General features: G+C 42.7%; 1 protein-coding gene across 1 annotated transcript; it reads right to left on the reverse strand.

Annotated features, from left to right (window-relative positions):
* Positions 1-2,386: 2,386 nt before the first annotated feature.
* On the reverse strand, positions 2,387-17,816 carry LOC309651596 (putative protein FAM90A23; the record flags this gene model as incomplete). Its single annotated transcript, XM_082444427.1, has 6 exons — positions 2,387-3,271; positions 3,869-3,974; positions 4,413-4,612; positions 11,881-11,948; positions 16,039-16,165; positions 17,805-17,816. The coding sequence occupies 6 exons, from the start codon at positions 17,814-17,816 to the stop codon at positions 2,387-2,389; spliced, it is 1,398 nt and encodes a 465-aa protein (XP_082300553.1).
* Positions 17,817-19,718: the final 1,902 nt, after the last annotated feature.

Consider the following 19,718-nt stretch of genomic DNA (forward strand, 5'->3'; position numbering starts at 1 on the left):
AGGCCTTGGGGAGAAACAAACCCGTCTACACGTGGATCTGGGAAATTCTGGCTCCGGGACTGTGCTGCTTCCAGCAATTAGAAACCTTTGTTTAGATGGAAACTAAGGGGAAACTCCTTCTCGGCCTCGAAGGAATGCACTGTTTCACGCTAAAGGCTTCAGAACGTATTTTCCATGTCTTTTGTCCGTTCCCTCAGGAGGCAGAGACTCCACACAGGGCTCAGCTCCAGGGACCTCACGGGGCCAGGACGTGGTCAGTGAGGATGGAGGGCTTAGGAATTCCTTGAAAAGAACACGTGTTACTGTATATATCTAATATCTATACAGTATTATCTGTATACATTCTGTCTCATTCTTTATTTGTCACGTGTTCTATCTCACACTTCTTGAGATGAGTTATAAATTCAAATACCTTTTTAAAGATGTGGATGGCATCTCATACTTTTTCACTTTTTCTACATATATTGTCATTTCACATATTTCATTATCTTTCTTCCCTGGGCTATTTGAAAGATTGTTTTTATTTTTGAAATTAGGAGATTATTGAACCCGTTTTTGCTTACTCTGAATATTTTGGGTCGAGTATGGATAACGAGCTGTGTGCCATCACCTGGGGAGATGGAAGGAGCATCATCTTCTCAAAACTGACAACACGTGTTTCGATTGAGCCCCAGATCAATGCTGTCTCACTAAACCCGTCCTGTGTCCTGAAACCCTGTCCCCTGTATTCGCAGGCCCAAGAATACGGAGCCCATCCCTCACAGTTCCAACCCCAGATGGCTACTGTGGCAGGCTCCTCTTCTTCAATCCTGTGATGCTCAGAGGATTCCATAGCATAGAACATTTGTCAGGGCCTATTCACACCCTTTGAAATGCCAGAAGTAAGGATCAATGGTGTTTTGTTTGTGAGAATCTGTAAGAAAGTACTGGGACAGGATTGAGGTCATGAGATAAGGGAGTACAAGGAATAGGCTCAGAGCCAGGTCACAGGAGAAAGGTCATTTCAGAAGTTCCAGTAGGTCTGGGCATGGCCCCGAGTGTGCCAGCTCTGTTTTCCCCATATTTTAACAACCTTGTGCCTTCAGCCAGCAGCTCGCTGCCCTTGAGGTACAGGCTTCTACGGAATGAAGATGCTCTCCCCAAACAGTTGCTCTGTGTGGAGGTAGGAACGTGGTTTGCTCTGCCCGGGAAGCCCTCTCTACACAGTTCGGTGAATTTTCTTGGACCTGCTCAGGTCTCTTCCTGTTAGAGAACAGAGGCAGCATGTGACGTAGGGGATTTCACTGCCACCACCTCCAGTGGTTCTCAAACCAGATGATATAATCATCTCCAGAGCAGCTACAATCCCAATGCCCGGGCCTCAAAACAGACAACATAAACTCGTACCTTTTGAAGTAGGATTCAGGCTTATGCACCTATTAAGATTCACCAACTGAGTCCAATGTGGCCCAGTGTGAGAATAAGGCAGCCTACACGTTATCACATCGTCCATGCAGGGGATTGACACGGTGCATTGTTAATGTGCAAATGTTGACCCGTGGACCAGGGAGGGCCGGAGATTCTGTATTTTTAATAAGCCTTAGGTCCTCCCAAGCTCCCCTTTCCCCTCAGTTACAAAATCCATCTTAATTTTTCTTTTTTTGTTGTTGTTCTTTGGCCGCACGGCATGTGGGATCTTACTTCCCTGACCAGGGCTCGAACCCGTGCCCCCTGCATTGGAAGCAGGGACTCTTAACCACTGGCCTACCAGGGAAGTCTCCACAAAATCTATCTGAGTAAAAATAGACGTTAAGATGATCTTCAAGGCTTAGAGATAAAAACCACGTACAACATGTCTTATACGGTAGAACTTTATTAAAATTGAAAGAAATTTTGAAAACAAAGCTTTATAGTAACACTCAATGAAACATAAGAAGCAGAGCCGTGGGAGTGTCCCCACCATGATTTACAGTGAAAGTCTCCACAGAGTCCACGAGTCTCATCTCAGGACAGGGCACTGCTGACCTTCTGCAAAGCACAGAGTTGGGCCCTTTAGCCAGGTTCCAAAAGTTCAGACGTTTGCACCAAATGCAGATTACTACCATAGCTTCCTATTTACACAATAGCTCAAAGTTACTCCTAGAATTTGCCTCAATTACTTAAAATAGATTCAGACTGACAAACAACTTGCCATTCCAGTGTGATAAGTACCATCTGACGGATGACTCTCGTTCCATCAGGAGAAAGTGCAGTGCGTGCACGTGTGTGTCCCTGGGGCTTGTCTGGGTTTCCATCAGGAGAAAGTGCAGTGCGTGCACGTGTGTGTCCCTGGGGCTTGTCTGGGTTTCCATCAGGAGAAAGTGCAGTGCGTGCACGTGTGTGTCCCTGGGGCTTGTCTGGGTTTCCATCAGGAGAAAGTGCAGTGCGTACACGTGTGTGTCCCTGGGGCTTGTCTGGGTTTCCGCCATCGTTTCGCCCAGCAGGGGTGGGGGATCGCTGCTTCTCCAGGAACAGCTGCTCCCTGTGACGCCCCCTCCTCAGGTGCACAGCCACCTGCAGGGCACCTGGGGCTGGAGGACAAGTCTTCGTTGCCATAGGCGTGTCCCTCCCAGTCGCTGTCTTCAGAGGAAGACGACACCTGAAGGTCATCGTAGAGGACACTCCGGGGGCCAGGGGCCCAGTGCCCCTCAGGCTTCTTGCCAGTGGGAGGGTTCTGAGCAGGAGGGGCTGACTGCTCAGGACGAGGCAAGGCAGGAGGCGCCACGTACCTGCAGCTCCACCAGCCTTCGTCTACTCGCACGAAGAGCATCCTGAGAGGCTGGCCTGGAACGTGGCTGACGGGTGGAGGATGGTCTCTGGTGCAGGCTTGGACACTATTGGGGCGAGATCTGTCCAGTGGAGGTTGGAGGGCAAGGCTTTGCCCCTGGGCAGGTGTCTTCCTGCTGACCTGGGGGGTCACTGTGGGTCCATGTCCAGTTGTACTGGGTGGAGGAGGGAGATTCTGGAAAGCCCCCAGATCTGCTGTCAGACTGCTCTTCTGGGGAGTCTGGATGGGGCTGAGTCTAGGTTTCTTTGGGGGGTTCAGACACGTCTGGGTGGGGATCTGGGCAGATCTCTTGCCTGGGGCCTTGATGCTGCTTTTGGAGTCCTGGACCAAACTTCTGCTGATGAGAGACACTGCAGGGTGGGTGGATTTCCCGTCATCTTTCCTGACAGGTGACCTGCTTGGGAGATCTGGATCCTGGAGGGGTTTCCTCTTGGATGCCTGGATGAGCGTGGGCATGTTTGGATGCTGTAGGAGAAGACCAAACAGAAAGGTCAGACGTGAGAATCTTCTCTCCATCCAGGAAAAAATAAATTAACCAAAAACCATCTCATAGGAATTAATTGTATGTGATGAGCTACTCAACCTCAGTGGTGCTCATGAAAAAGAAAGTTACAATATCACCTTGAGACATTTATACATCAAATAGGCACATAGAAAGAGTTTAACAATGTCTCCTGTTAAGTAAGTGGAAACAAGCTTTTTGTATACCCCCTTCCGAGGACTGCACACAACTCGGTGTTTTGCAGGCACTTTGGTGGCAAAATAAGTTCTGATGGCCAGTTTTGGAGGATGAACCACAATGTACAGATTCGTGTTCTGACTTAAAGGATTCTGCTTATGGAATGTGGCTGATAAAATCACTTCCATTTACCAAACAGCATATCCTTGCCAGCCATGCAAGTAAGAATGCAAAATCAAAGAAACCGAGGAAAATGGCATCTGAAAAAACTCTAAATGATCACATTGGTTGGAAAAGAATGTGACCCGCTCCCTCCCACAGAAGGGGACTGAGAACAATTGGATTACCCCAGAAGGAGAAAGCGCGGGAACCGGGAGACTGACCCTCAGGTAGTGGCAGGACTCTGTCCCCTCCTTCCAGTACCGCTGCCGCCACCCTTGGGGTTTCCTGGGGAATCTCTGAAGCAGCTTCCTCTGCTGCTCTTCTTTCCTGCAAAACAAACCACGTTAAGGGGCAGAAACCCAATTTCCTTGTCACAATTGGGACCAACGGTGCTGTGGCCCAGCCCCTTTCCAAGTCCGGGGGTGACACCCGACCTGAATCCCTGTGCTTGGTGCAGACTCCTGCCCCGCTCATGTCCTTCCCCCAACTCCAGGGTTCCCTCCTGGGTTTCCCAGGAAGTCCTGTCTATTTGTCCCTATGGCTTTGGGGCCTGTCAGGTGCAAAACTGCATGTGTTCTCCACACCCCTCAGTGACTTCAAGGCATATTATGAGCTCCTGAGTGTGGACCCCTCAGGACATGGCTCCTGTTTCCCCATTTTCCCTGTCATGTCTAGAGATGGCTCAGCACCCAGTGTAGAGAAGGAGAGGAACCATCTCCAGCGATTTCAGCCCGAATCTTGGGTACCACCCACCCCACTGCTCACCTTTGCCTTTCACCCTTCTCTCTCTCAGTCGTGTTAGGGGTCCCGGGGGTCTGCAGGTCCTGCAGCTTCCATGGTTCCAGGTTCTCCTTGCCGAGTTTGGAGCCCAAGGGCTGGGGGGCCAGGGCCCCATGCCAGCGCTTCATGGGGCACCTGAGGCTACTCGCTTTGTGCCCAAAGGCTCCGCAGTCCCTACACTTCACCTGTGGGTGGGGGAGAACAAGGTCAGTGAGTCAGCAGAACTCACAGGCGCATGTCCAAAGTGAACACGAGGACAGATTGAGAGGGATGAACACTGGTTCTGGAGAAGGGACAGAAGCACACGGCCCCTTAGGTGCCAGGATATTTATGATACTGTGGTGCTTCCCAAAGCCTTTGCCAGGGAGCATCAAAGGAGGAAGGGCTGGTGCTCCAAGTGTGCACAGCAAGACCCCGATTGAAGGATTTGGATAAAAGCAGGCCAGACATCACACTAAGGAGGGGTCAGGTGGCCCCCGTCTCTGAACGGCCCGGTCTCCCTGGGGATGAGGTCCCAAGGCAGCTGTCTTTGGATGGGGCTGGACGAGGGAGTTATGGACCCAGGTATTCCAGGCCCAAACCCTGTTTCCGGAGTCCATGTCTCCACTTACCCTGGGGTCTTCATCCTTTGGCGGGCGAGCCACCTGTCTCCCTGCTCCCGGGTTTTGCTTCCTCACTTGCTGGGCTTGAGAGAGTTTGCAGGGACCCAGCTGTCTGTAACGACCGGCCATGTTCCCCGCCTCCTCGGTGCTTCTCGCCAATCTTAATTTTTGGATTTCCTCTGTAAAAAGAAAGAGAAAACTGTCATATTCATACAAGTCACCCCTGCCCCCTCTACACAAATGGGGTCATGAAACCTCACGACCACTAAGGAAATCCAGGTTTCTGATACTTTGACTTCTCTGCCCAGACATTTCTCCATCCCCTCCAGATACCTACCCACAGATGAGGGCCCTGACTTGGTTAGAAGTTTTAGGCAGACTGTGAATTTGGATTTGCATCCTTGAGACTGAATTTAGAGACTTTGGTTACATGTATCACAGTCTAATAGATAAGAGTGAGAAAGATTTCCCCACACGTACAGAAATACTTATGCTATGGAAAGGCCACATTTAATATTGACGCCCAGGCATTTGAAAATCAAACATAAGTTTGATAACTCCTTGAGAATTGGGCTCTCCCATCTGACATCAGAGAAGGCAATTCTCAAATACAAATTCACGTAACACAATAATTTTCTCCTCTGCTAGCTTAGATGGGGCACAACGCAGGGTCTGAACTGTTTTCTAAATCCTTCACCCTCAGTGTCTCACTTTTACCTAGTTAATAAAATGTGAAATACATGTTTCAACTGAGGATGAATGAATAATTTTTTAGGCTTTCAATGCCTACAGACAATCCCACCAAGTTTTCATAACTGCTCATCCAGTGCCCCACATCAATCAGAATGCTAGGATGCTAAATTCCTTAGAATTTGAATCTTCACGTAATAAGAGCATTCAGAAGGATATATTTTTTCAGCCTCTGTTCTCAAAACTGCTACTGAAGTTAAATGATCTAGATCATTATCTGGCACCATACTTAAAACTCAACTCAAAATTGATGAAAGATTTGAAGATAAGACCTGAAATTGTAAAACTCCTAGAAGAAAACAAAAGATATATGCTCCTTGACATAGTTCCCAATAAACGGAAAAAAGGATGAGGAAACAATAGTATGTATATTCTATGGAAATCTATTCAGCCGTAAAAAAAGTTGAAATCTTGTTATTTTCCAGAACATGGATAGAACTTATTGTTATGATGCTAAAGAAGAAAGTCAGAGGCTGAAGGTGAATACCAAAGGACTTCACTCATGCATAGGCTAGTAAGAACAAACAGAAAGAAAATAAACCAACAAATTGGTGAACAAACCAAATGACAAAAGCAAACATATAGATTCACAGAACAGAGTAGTGGATACCAGGCAGGAAACGTCAGGGGCCAAGGCACAATGGTGAAGGTGGTCAAATGTGTAGTGACAGTGGGAGAGGAAAATTTTGGTGGTGAGCCTGTGTTAAGGTTTACAGAATTTGAAATGTAATACTGTACAAATGAAACATCTAATATTGACACCCACTGTTAACCCAATTTAAAAAATAAAATTATAAAAATAAAGACACCTTGGGACTTCCCTGGTGACGTAGTTGTTAAGAATCCACTTGCCAGTGCAGGGGACATGGGTTTGAGCCCTGGTCAGGGAAGATCCCACATGCTGCGGAGCAAGTAAACCCATGAGCCACAACTACTGAGCCTGCGCTCTACAGCCCACGAGCCACAACTACTGAAGCCTGTGAGCCTAGAGCTGGTGCTCCGCAACAAGAGAAGCCACCGCAATGAGAAGCCCGCGCACCGCAAGGAAGAGTATCCTCCACTCACCGCAGCTCGAGAAAAGCCCGCACACAGCAACAAAGACCCAACACAGGCAAAAATAAATTAAAAAAAAAAAAAAAAGACACCTTACCCTATTGCCAGGCCAAATCACTACATATCTTCACTATGGACTTCTTGTTCTGAGGGATATGCTGAACACAAATTTAAAGCAAACTATCCTAAAGTCCAGCTGTGCTCCTCCTCTCTGTCAGGAGAGTATCAGGGAGGTGGGTGGAGGAATGCAGCTTTGAAGGGGGCTGAGGACGGGTCAAGGGGGAACTTCCTTTCCTAGTTGACCTGATACTGCTCCAAGGTCGCATGACCTTGTTAAGGGTTGCTTAACCCATCAACGTCATCTGTCACCTTTGGTCTAACCACGTCTGAAGACATGTTAAGAGAAAGAAATGATTCGTGATTTCACTCACGTGTGGAACACAAAAAACTAACAAACAAAAAGAAAATAAGTAAAAACAACTTTAAGGAAGAAAAAAATTGACACGATAACAAATACAAAGATACACAGACCTGAGTAGTGGAAATCAGAGGAGAAGCCACGGGCAGAGGCAAAATGGACAAAATGGGGCAGCTAGATGGTGACAGAGGAAAACTGCATTTTTGGTGCCGAGAAGGTGTATGGTACACAGAAACTGAAATGTATTGCTGTGCACATAAAACTTACTAATATTATAATGGAATGATATCTAAGTTAAAAAATTTTTTAAATTAAATTAAAAAGAAATTAAAGAATCGATACTCAACTGCCTGAAGCCACATCACTACGTAATTTTATTCTTGTCCTGTTTCCTTGAAGGACTAGCTGAACACCAAATGTAAATCACACAACATGAAACTCAGCTGAATACCTCTTCTCTGTCAGTAGATGCTCAGAATGGTGGGTTCTGGACACTCTCCACTTGAGGAGATGCAGCTTTGTGGGTGGCTGAGGAAGGAATTTCCCTTTCCTGCTGACTTTATACTACTCTAAGGTCACGTGACCTTGATGAGGTTTTTTTTTTTTTTTTTTTTTTTTTTAAACCAATCAACATTAGGTATCACCTGGTATTTATCAATGTATTGAAGACACATTTAGAAAAGAGAAATATCTTATGAATTCACTTATATGTGGAACACTAAACACAAATACAAAAAGCAAATAAGTAAAAAAAGATTAAAGAGGAAAACAAATGACACAAAAACAAACACATATTCACAGAACAGAGCAGTGGATATCAGAGGATAGGTTCAGGGGGGTGGCCAATGAGTAAAATGGGTCCACAGGATGGTAACAAAAAAACTTAAGTTTTTGGTACTAAGCAATTTAATGGTATACTGGGGTTGAAATATATTTTTGTGCACATAAGACTTATCTAACATTTTGACCGAATGATACCCTACAAAAATAATTAAATTAAAAGATTAAAGCATCTGCACCCCATTGCTTAAACCACATCAGTACATATTTTGTCTACTGTCGGATTTCTCTGACAGACAAGCTGAACACCAAATTTAAATCAAACAACCTGAATCTCAGCTGTGTACCTCTTATCTGTCAGTAGATGCTCAGAATGGTGGGTGCTGGATACTCTGTGCACCTTTGAAGGGGGCTGAGGACAGGTCAGTGGGGGAATTTCACTTTCACTCTGCCTTTGAGTCTGCTCCCAGGTCACATGACCTTGATGAGGTTTTTTTTTTTTCTTAACCAATCCAGGTTACGTATCACCTTTACTCTAATAATGTCTTGAAGACACATTTAGAAAAGACAGATACCTTATGACTTCACTCATATGTGGAACACTGTATACAAAGAAAAAGCAAATAAGTAAAAAAAATTAAAGAAGAAAGTAAATGACACAAAAACAAACACATATATTCACACAACAGAGTAGTGGATATCAGAGGGTAGCAGCAGGGGGATGGCCAATGAGTAAAATGGGTCCACAGGATGGCAAAAGAAAAAACCTAAGTTTTTGGTGCTGATCAGTTTTATGGCGTACTGGAGTTGAAATATATTTTTATACATATAAAACATGTAATGTCATAACCCAATGATACCATAGAAAAATAAATAATTACATTAAAAATTAAATTATCCATGACTTATTGCATAAAGCCACATCTATACATATTTTGTCTAGAGTCCTGTTTCTCTAGGGGATATGCTGAACACCAAATAAAATCAAACAACCTGAAATCCAGCCTGGTACAGGAGTTGAAATATATTGTCATACACATAAAACTTATCTAATATTATAACCAAAAAATACCTCATTAAAAAAGTCTACTGAACAATAAATTGAAAAGAAATTAAAGCATCCATATCCTTTGCCCATAGCCACATCATTATTTTTACCATTGCCCTGTTACCTGAGGAACAAGATGAACACCAAATATACAGCAAATCAACCTGAAATCCAGCTGGGTACTTCCTGTTGGTAGATCATCAGAAATATGTGTGCTGGACAAACTCCATTGGACGTAGTGTGGGTTCCAAGGTGCCTGAGGAAGGGTCCATGGGAGAAGGGTCCTTTTCTTGCTTACTGTTATACTACTCCAGGTCACGTGACCCTGTTAAGACATTTGTAGCCAAGGAAGGATATCAATCCCCTTTTTTCTTACCCTGTCTCTAAGGAAGGTTTATACATTGTGATTTATTGTTATCATGCATTTTAAAACTAGAGGGACACCTGTACATACTTTTAAGAATAATTTTGATCTGAAAGAAAATTAAACATTTTTGCATATGCTTATTTTGTCTATGAATCACAATTTTTACTGTGGTAAAACATGCATGACAGAAAATTTACTATTTAATCACAATGAGGTGTCAAGTCCTATGGCATCAAGTACGCTCATGTTATCCTGCAGCCATCAACACCATCCATGTCCTGATAAAAAATAGACAGGAAAAAGAAAGGTAACATTTCCCCACATGGAACAAATAATTATGCGATGAGAAAGCTGCATTTAATATTGTGGTACATGCATTTGAAAGTCAAAGGAAACTATGCTTACTTCTTGAAAATTCGACTTTCCCATCGGACATCAGAGCAGGCCATTTTCAAGTACATATTCACTCAGGAAAAACATTTTCTCCTCTATTAAACTAGAAGCTTCACAGCTGAGCTTTAAATCTTTTCTCTTCAGTGTTTCTTTTTTATCTAGTTTCTGTTAATGGAAGACAAAGAGGTTTCAGCTAAGAATGAACAGATCCATTATTTAGGCTTTCAATGCCTATAGAAAATCCCACCTTGTTTTGAAAACTGCTGCTGCAGTTCCCCACATAGATCAGAATGCTGATTTACATGCCCTCTGAATTTTCATCTTCTTGTAATAAATGGTGTGAAGAACGATGTATTGTATCAGTTTCTGTTTTCAGAATTACCCTTAAAAATAAAGAATCAAGGTCACGAACTCACGCCATACACAAACCTGAACTCAAAACGCATGAAATACTTGAATATAAGACCTGAAACTGTAAAAATGCTAGAAGACAATAGCGACAGTACACTCCTTGAGATAGGTGGTCATCAATGGAAAAACAGATAAAGACGAGGTAGTAGGTATTTAATGGAACACTATTCAGTCATAAAACACATGAAATTTGCCATTTTCCACAACATGGTGGGACCTGGAGGGTATCATGCTAACAACGTAAGACAGGCAGAAAAGACAAACCCGTTATGGCTTTACCCATGTGTGGAATACAAAAAAATTACAAGAAAAAATAAAGAAAGAAAAGCATTAATGATGAAACCAAAGGGCACCAAAACAAACACATAGGTGCACAAGACAGAATACTGGAAACCAGAGGGGAAGTGGCAGGTGGAAGGCCCAATTTGTAAAATGTCACAAGATGGTAAAAGACAGAAACTAAGTTTTTGGTCCTGAGCAGGTGCATGGTATACAGGAGTTGAAATATATTGTTGTAAACATAAAACTTATCTAATATTATAACTGAATGATACCTCAGTAAAAAAAAAAAAAAAAAAAAAAAAAAGAAATGTAAATTTAAAAAAATTGAACAATCTTTACCCCATTGCCGAGAGCCATATCACTACATATTTTGACCACTGTTCTATTTCTCTGGTGGATTAACTGAACACCAAATTTACTTCAAACCAACCTGAAATCCAGCTGTGCTCCTCCTATCTGTCAGTAGAATCTCAGAAAAGTGGGTGCTGGACAAACCCCACTGGACGAGATGCAGCTTCCAAGGTGGCTGAGGAAGAGTCCATGGGGAAAGTTTTCCTTCCGAGCTGACTTTTATGCTGTTTCAAGCTCACAGGACCTTGTTAAGCCTTTCGTACCCAAGGAAAGAAATCTGTCACAACAGATAGACAATAGAATTGGTTGCTCATCCTCCTCACACAAGATTGTTTTCCACCCTGACTGTTCCCCAGAATCCCTTGTGGAGATTTGAAAAGTAATGATGGATCAGTATCATCCTTGTATGTGCTCCTGCAAGTGAACTCAGGCCTGTGGTGTGGGAATTGTGCTACTTTGTGCTACAAGAACACAAGTCATCCCAGTGGATATCCTGGAAGAATTTCCCTTGAGATTTATGTTCAATATTGCTTTGTGTTGAAGGATAAATTCCAAGTCCTGCAGACAAAGTGGGGAGATCTGCTTTGTGAGAACATTCATTTTTTTCTTGGGGAAAAGTACATTGCACTAATTATTTTAAAAACTGGCTTGCATGATGGCTGATCGTTTTAGGCACTTTATATTCCTGGAGGTTTATTCCATGAGCTTATGCGGGGGTAACAAGGCTGGGTTCATCTTTAGTGAGACTGCTGGGTGCATAATTCAGGAATCAGCTGAATAAGATAGAGAGTACGATCCTGGAAGGAACTCTTCGTCGACTTAGCTCAATTCAGAGGTTTTGGGACAAAATAACAAAAGAGATTTCTGAGGTCTGGGAGGGCAGAGATGCCTGTCTCTTTAGCCCCAGGTGGTTTCCATCTGCAGAAATATGTTGAGGGGTCTCAAAAAGTGTAGGACTAGATAGATGTCTTTGAGACTTCCTCATGACCTTGCCTGACCAGGTTGGTGACATTCTCGGAAACCTGGCCAGTGGAGCTGAAGATCAGAGCTGTGTCACCACCAGGGCCTGAAAAGGTAGACGGGGTTGAGGGACGTTGAAATGAGTGGAGCTGAGTCGTGTGGAAAGAGCTGTGGAGAAAGGGGACACTCAGAGAGTGGGGCTGAGTCTCTGCCCACTTCCCAGGAGTACAGACCTGAATCCCTGTGTTTACAGGGGCACAAAGAAAACCAGACACCAATACTTAGCTCCTTTAGCCACAGACTTTATTGTTTGAATATTTGCAACTATTATTCTATACACAAATTTTAATTTCTTCCAAACTCTACATTCTATATTGCTAGATCACTTCACTCTCCATTTTATGCCACATTTTCATGAAGAGGTATTTCTGCAAATCACAATTTGCCTGAATGTGTGTTAAAGGATTCTTTTAGAGGCTCCCCCTCCCACACAGAGGGTCAGTTTTTTCTGATATGAAATCTAGCTGTAGCTCCACTTTGATTTTTAGGATTGCTGAATCCTCAGTGCAAGAATTTAATGCTGACTGAGAAATAAGTGATCACTGAAGACTTCCCTTCCTTCACGACACTGAGGGTGTGTTGTACAGTCTGAGCACACGTGTTCCAGAGAGGTTGCTCTATGAAGAAAGAATTTCTCACGACTTTACATTGCTTCACTTCTCCAGGATGAATTATTTATAAGTATGCTTTGGTGTTGCTCAACATACTTGGGTATTTCTCGAGAGTTTACATCTTTGTTCTTGTTTTAGTGTTTATTTTTTTCACTGAGTTTCTCGTTCACATCAAGCCTGGTGATCAGCTGAATGTTTGTTAACAGTGATTACAGTCTTAGTGGTTCTCCACCTGGAGTTGGCTCATGTTGAACAATAATTATCAAAAAAGAACTAGGGGGTGGTTATCCTCTGCTCAAGTCTCTAGGGCAGGGGTCCCCAACACCTGGTCCACGGCCTGTCAGGTACCCGGCCGCACAGCAGGAGGTGAGTGGCAGGAGAGTGAGCCAAGCTTCATCTGCTGCCCCCCATCACTCGCATTACTGCCTGAACCATCCCCCATACCACCCCACACCCCCGCCCCCCGCCCGTGGAAAAATTGTCTTCCACGAAACCAGTCCCTGGTGCCAAAAATGTTGGGGACCACTGCTCTAGGGTCTTTAGAGAGGGGAGCTGTTGCTGAAAACACCCATATTGTATTTATAGAGTGAGTTCTGCTAAATTACTTAAAATTAGGCCAATGACTAAAGGCTTTGCCACAGAGACAGGGCACGTATGGATCCACGTCCACAGGTGATGCCTGTCTGGACTGAGGAGTGTGATGCCTGAACGAGCGTCCATATTGATTACAGACAGAGTTTCTTTAGTGGGTGTGAACCTTGGTGTGGTTAAATACTAAAGCTGTGGCTGGTGTTCCGTCCACATTCCTCACATGTATGATGCCATGTCATCTCAGGTCAGAACGTCTACTGAGGGCCCTCCTGACTTTCTCTCCAGTGCTGGGTTCCCTCATGTCGTCTCAGGGAAGAGCCACGACTGAAGCATTTCCCACACCACTGACATTCATAGGGCCTCTCTCCTGTGTGGGTTCTCTCATGGTGTCTCAGGTTTGCATGCTGACTGAAAGCATTCCCACATCGCTGACATTCATAGGGTTTCTCTCCTGTGTGGGTCCTTTTGTGCCGAGTCAGTTCAGAAATTTGATTGAAGGCCTTCCCACACAGAAGACATACGTGTGGTTTCTCTCCAGTGTGTGTTTTCTTGTGCGTGCGAAGTCCAGAACTTTGACTAAAGGTTTTCCCACACAGATGACATTCATAGGGCTTCTCTCTGGGATGGATTTTCTCATGTTTTCTAAGGTAAGAGATTTGACTGAAAGTTTTCTTACATAGGCAGCATTTATATGGCTTCTCTCCTGTGTGAGTTTTCTCATGTCGTTTCACGTGGGAACTTTGATTGAAGACTTTCCCACACACATGACATTTATATGGTTTCTCTCCAGTGTGAATCATCTTGTGTTGTCTGAGCCTAAAGCAAGTACTAAAGGCTTTCCCACATAGAGGACATTCATACGATTTAGCTCTAGTGTGAATGTGATCCTGTCCGTCAAGGAATGACCCTTGACTAAGTGATTTTCCACGCTGTTTGCTGACATTACTTTTCCTTCTTAAGGGAATTGGTGAATGTTGAGGTGAAGATCTAGGAGTAAATTCATCACTCAACTCAGTCCATCCAACAGGATCCCCTTGTGTGTGAGAAACCTGCTTTGGGAAGGAGATATGAGGCTGTTACTGGTTCGCCCACGTCTATGCAGACACTCATTCCTCTACATTTACACCCTAGAGGATCAGTCAGTTATAGTCTCCTGTTAAAATGTTTCCTGTGTCAGTTGCATACACATGTTGTGTTACTCCCTTGCAGGCACAAACAGTTCTCTTTTATAGTTTCCCAACCCAGATATCAGATTAATTTTGAAGACTTCAGTCTGCTGTAAAGACTATGAGATGAGCAATGTTTGTGCAACTGCCTTTTTTTCTTAGGTCTCATGTTGTCGTTTTGAGCTCATATTAATTTCTTAACTGATTTCAGCCTATCCAAAAATATTCCCAGAAAGAGGTCAATCTCCACTTAATTACATACAAGCAATTGTGCTCAATTGCCAACTTATCTCACTGCCAGGTCCTTCATTTTGATGACCGTTGTTCTACCCATGAAACTTACCATTGGCATGGTGGCAGATATGTGTGTCCTGTAGACACTTTGCGTGAATATCATTTCTTGTCTAAGTGGACTTTCACCGTCTAAAGAAATGGAAAAAATATAGATTTTAGAATGGCATTAGGGAAATAGAAATGTAAACAAACACCAAGGTCCATGTGAGTATCTTTCAAAAGTTGGCACTTAGTTGGAGAAACAATGTATAATAAAGAAATACTCAAGGTAGTAGAAATACTTTAAAAGTCATTGTCCATTAGAAAAAAACAGGATTAAAATATAAAAATGTAATGCGGTGGAGAGACATTGGGTCAGCAAATGATGGAAAACACATTAAATGGGACAATCAGGACAAGAATCACTATGTGAAAGTTTAACTGCAGTAAGTCCACAAGCACCCTTTTCCCTAAAGAATAGAAAATGGCAGGAAGTAATATGAATTTTCATTGCTAGATGCAAAGAATGATAACAACATGAAGAATTTCAGCCCAATGTCTTCACCTCCAGTTTAGAATATATCGCTCACTTCATAAAACTTTCATTTGGTGTTTCCAAGGACTTAACACACTGACTGAAACTTTCTTGCAGTGAAGCACAGGCCCCTGATTCTTACCTGGACTCTGGCCTTGGAGGCATCTTGTTGCTTCACTCCACAGCTCTTTTCCTTGTTCGAGCTGGGAAATCACATCTGATTTGCTGATCTGATACCCTGTTTGATTTGAAAAAGAAAAAAAAAGTGTTGGATTTTGAGTCTGGGCTAATTATCCTTTGCTGTGCTCAAGTCCAGGGTAAGGGAAAGAGGAAAATAAAGAGATAACTGACGGTCAGTGCAAGCAAAAACATCTTCAACAGACAAAACAGTGAAGGTCCTTCAGCAGACCAGGAAGAAATCCAGAGCAGCAGCAAACACAGTGAGGCCCTCTAGCGGCTGATGCCTGTGCACAAGTTCAAAGAGAGATTACAGAATCCTCAGTGTTTTCCAAATGGGAAAGATTAAAAGACTCTACAGTGGGCTGAATATTAGTTTCAAACAGGAGCCAGTAAGGATATACCTTACAGGAATCATCAAAATTATGTCATATACACGACTCTGGTCTCAAGCCTTCATGGAATGACTAGAACAGAAGAATCATTTTTAAAATATTTGATCCATTTACTTATGCATTAAAATATCCATTGAATCCCCAGTTCTGTTCTGAGTGTAAACACTGAGTAGCAACAGAGATATGAAATGTGTCCAAGATTACCTTCCAGTGTAGTAATGAAAAGTGCCATGAAAAGAAACGTCTTCTTTTTAAGTAGTTATGAGGACTATCAAAGAATCAGGAAGGACTTGGAGTGGGACACAGGGAAGCTGATCTAAATGCCTGTTCAGTGAGTGAATGAATGGAGTGAACACACATGCACCTACATCCGTGTTGACAGACTCACCTATGGAGACCAGGTGGGTGATATTTTCCAGCATCACGTTTCTGAACAGGGTTTTCTGGGATGTGTCCAGCAGGGCCCACTCTTCCTGGGTGAAGTTGATCGCTACATCTTCAAACGTCACTGATTCCTAAAACATCAGGGATGTTCTGGTTTAGACAGAGCAGTCCCTACCACTGTCCAGAGTGGGAGGGTTGAGATGAGGAAGTGATGGAGTCTGGGTGGATAAAGGATCACGCTCTGTGTGGGGTTCTCCTCGGTTCTCTGCCAGCGCTGAGCTGGTGTTTGCCTTTCAGGTACATTCACGGACACCTACACACTCTGACGTCATGAAGCTTTATTTTACAGAAATATCACTTGAAGTGTGTTATAATATGAAGTGGACATTTTTCAATAACCTGGAAATTAGGACTTCCAGACAGGTGATTATAAAATATTCACTTGCAAATTCATAACTCAATTTCTGTTCCCTAATAATTTCAAGGAACTCTACAGATTCATGACAAGACAAACAATAACCATGATGGGCTACTTTGAAAATATGACTTTTGTTTTAAGTTATTTCCCTAGAGGAACATTTCATTTCCCAAATATGAACTGCTTTAATAACTTGTTATGAGCTTTAAAACATCCAATGTATTTTTCTATTAAGTGGTTCCTGTCTAACAAACCTACAAGAAATACATTATTCTATCAATTAAGACCCATGAAGGAATGCCTAGCATTACTCAGAAGTTAGCAAGATTCATACAGAACTTGGTACCAGGAGGTGTTTCCTCTTAACGCTACAGGACACAGGTGTTCATAACAAACTCTGAGGTCAGATGCTTCAGCAGCTGAGGCTGGAGTGAAGGACAGACCTAGCCTGACCATCGCTGTGACAGGACTCCCACTATCTACATTCTCAGGGACCTAGACCTTAGTTATCACAGTTTCTCTTGTAATCTAATCTTGTCTCCATGCTGAGGGATGAAAGAAGCCTAGTTATTGGCTTTGTTTTCTCCAGTTTTTAAAAAATCTATAAAAGAACCTAATTTTATTCTACCTACTCTAGTCTTTCTCCTTTCTTTTTAGAACAATTAAGCAAATACTCCTCCCTACATATTCCTTCCAGTTATCAAATATGAATAAAAGGTTAATTACTAACAGGTATATAAAATGTGTGATTTGGGGAAAGAATGCTAATGATAGTTTGGTGAGTTTTTCAGAAATCTTCAGTAGTGCGTATATACTGAATAACTGTGAGAGGTTTCAAGTGGAGAAAAAGTAAAATATTCCCCTTTAGTTCTAAACCTGTGTTCTGCTCTTGTCGACACTGAACAGCCTCACACCAGGTGGTGTAACACTGGATTCGTTACATCACAGGCTGTAACCTCTGAGTCTCCAGGGACTGGAATGTCTGCTCCTTCCTCAGCTCTGCTACCTGCCATCACCAACTTCTAAGCTCAGCACATCCAAAAACGGTCAACAAGTTAATCTTTGTTTGCCAATCAGGACAAGGGTTGAACAAGTTAAAAGAAGTTTTCTTATCTCTTCTGTAAATACATATGATTAGTGCCGGCTCTCATAAATTTAATTAAAGAGTGAGATTAGTTTCTGATTAGTCCTGACCCACGATAACTATCCCAGAGTCCTAGAGCAAAGTAATTTGAGCTCAGATGACTGAATACTGCCTGACTACACTTAGAACATACACGCCAGTTTGAAAAACTCATCCATCTAATGGCACTCGGGGTGTAGCTTCAGGAGAAGGAGGCGTTGCTACTCACCAGAGGCTCCATCGTCAACAACTCAGTCGCCAGGAGTCTTTCTTGGGATTTCACTCACAGCCAATCTAAGCACTGAGCAGGCAAATCTGAGGATGGAGAAAAAGCCATGAGACTCCAGTCCTGTGCAGAACTTCCAGAACCACCTGAAATGGAGTCCCAAACTGTCACCTGGGCGTGACCCCCAGCCCCTCAAACCAAAATAATTGATGCACTCTAAGAATCTTCTCTGCAGGGTAACATGTTAGAAGGCTACAGACGTGGATGCTAATAAAGAAGGTCAAACTACAGACCTCTTATAAATAAGCCATGATAAGCCTTGAGTTTTGTGTGTTCAGCAGCCTAGGGCATCCAGAATGATTCAATGTCCTCCTTGATTCAAACTCTTGGGAATCGTGACTCATGCCACGTGTAGACTGTGGTTTCCTCCTGTAGGGAAACACTCTGCAACTCCTCAGATCATTCTCTTGCCTCATGCACCCACAGATAAACTACATATTATGACCAAGTAACTCATTTACCCAGGACAATTCACTATGCCTAAGGGACCCCCAGGAAATACTGTGTTAGATTTGGATTAGCCAGAGAACATGGGAGTGTTCAAGGAGGGAAGGAAGATCTAGGAAAACTAATTCAGACTTGGCCGTGGATTATGTTTGGTTTTGACGTCAAGGCAAATTCAGAGTGAAATGGACTGTTATTTTTTACTCTCAGGTTATTTACTCTATAGATAGATAGGAATATGTAAGTCCCTATCTGGTATCCAGGAAATCCCCAGGCATGTGCAACAGGGCATCCCTATAAGCAGAAAGAACCAATATACCTAGGAATCCCTGTGCAACTCCATCTCTCAAGTAATAAGAATCAAAGGTTAATATTTTTAATTTTTTAAAATAATTAAAATAAATACCTCAAGAGATTTATTTTATCTTGAGATACTTATTTTAAAATATCTATCTCAAGACATGTAATAAATAAAATGTAATAAGTAAATAAATGAAGGAAATCGCTTGATGAAACCCATAAAAGGAAATTAATCCAGAAAGGCAGGAAATGAAGTATTTACAACAACAAAAAATAACACATAAGATACAGATCAACGTGCCAATAGAACGTTGCAAGGTGAAGGAAGTGCTCTGTATCTGCATTGTACAATACAGTAACTGCCACACGTGTGTGGTTATGGAATACTTGAAATTTAAGGAACACTACAGAGGTAGTGAAATAGAGCTATTTAATTTTATTAATTTAAATTTTATAGCCACATGTGGCTGGTAGTGACTGTATTGTTGGGACCAAAAAACAATAAAAAAATACACAAATAGTCAAATCTAGAATTATGAGAGTGATAAAATAAATCTTGGCACAATAAAATTTAAAGACCATAAGAAGCTCCTTTGATAGGACAAAAGTCTAAAGACAGATACGACTTAGACAATTTTAAGGGAATGAAGCCACCTCACAACTCACTGTTTGGAGAATTTACCAGAACCCAAAATCAGAGGAGCTAGTGAAGCTGAAATAGATTCAGAGGCAAGTTCCACTGCAAGCAGCCAATCCCTCTTCCTCCACCATCCCGAACTGCTCCTGTTCTGCCTCTTCTTCTTGGGACAAATGCCTCCTCTGTTTGACTTTCCTTTTACTGGAATCCTAATCTGGCTACATTCCAGGGACACACCCTAACTAGACTCTAATAGGGCTTCACACTGTGAGCCACACACCCTGTTCAATTGGATTGGATTTTCCAGACTGATATAAAATTATAACCCTCACACACAGTTGGAGAGCAAAGATGAAAGGACATTGTAAAAGGATATTAGGAAAATCCATTTATCCTTTTTCATCCATAAATACTTTTTTTGTTTTTTAAATTTTATTTATTTATTTATGGCTGTGTTGGACCTTCATTTCTGTGTG

The sequence above is a fragment of the Balaenoptera physalus genome, assembly GCF_965194825.1.
Source record: "Balaenoptera physalus genome assembly, chromosome: 21".
NCBI lineage: Eukaryota > Metazoa > Chordata > Mammalia > Artiodactyla > Balaenopteridae > Balaenoptera > Balaenoptera physalus.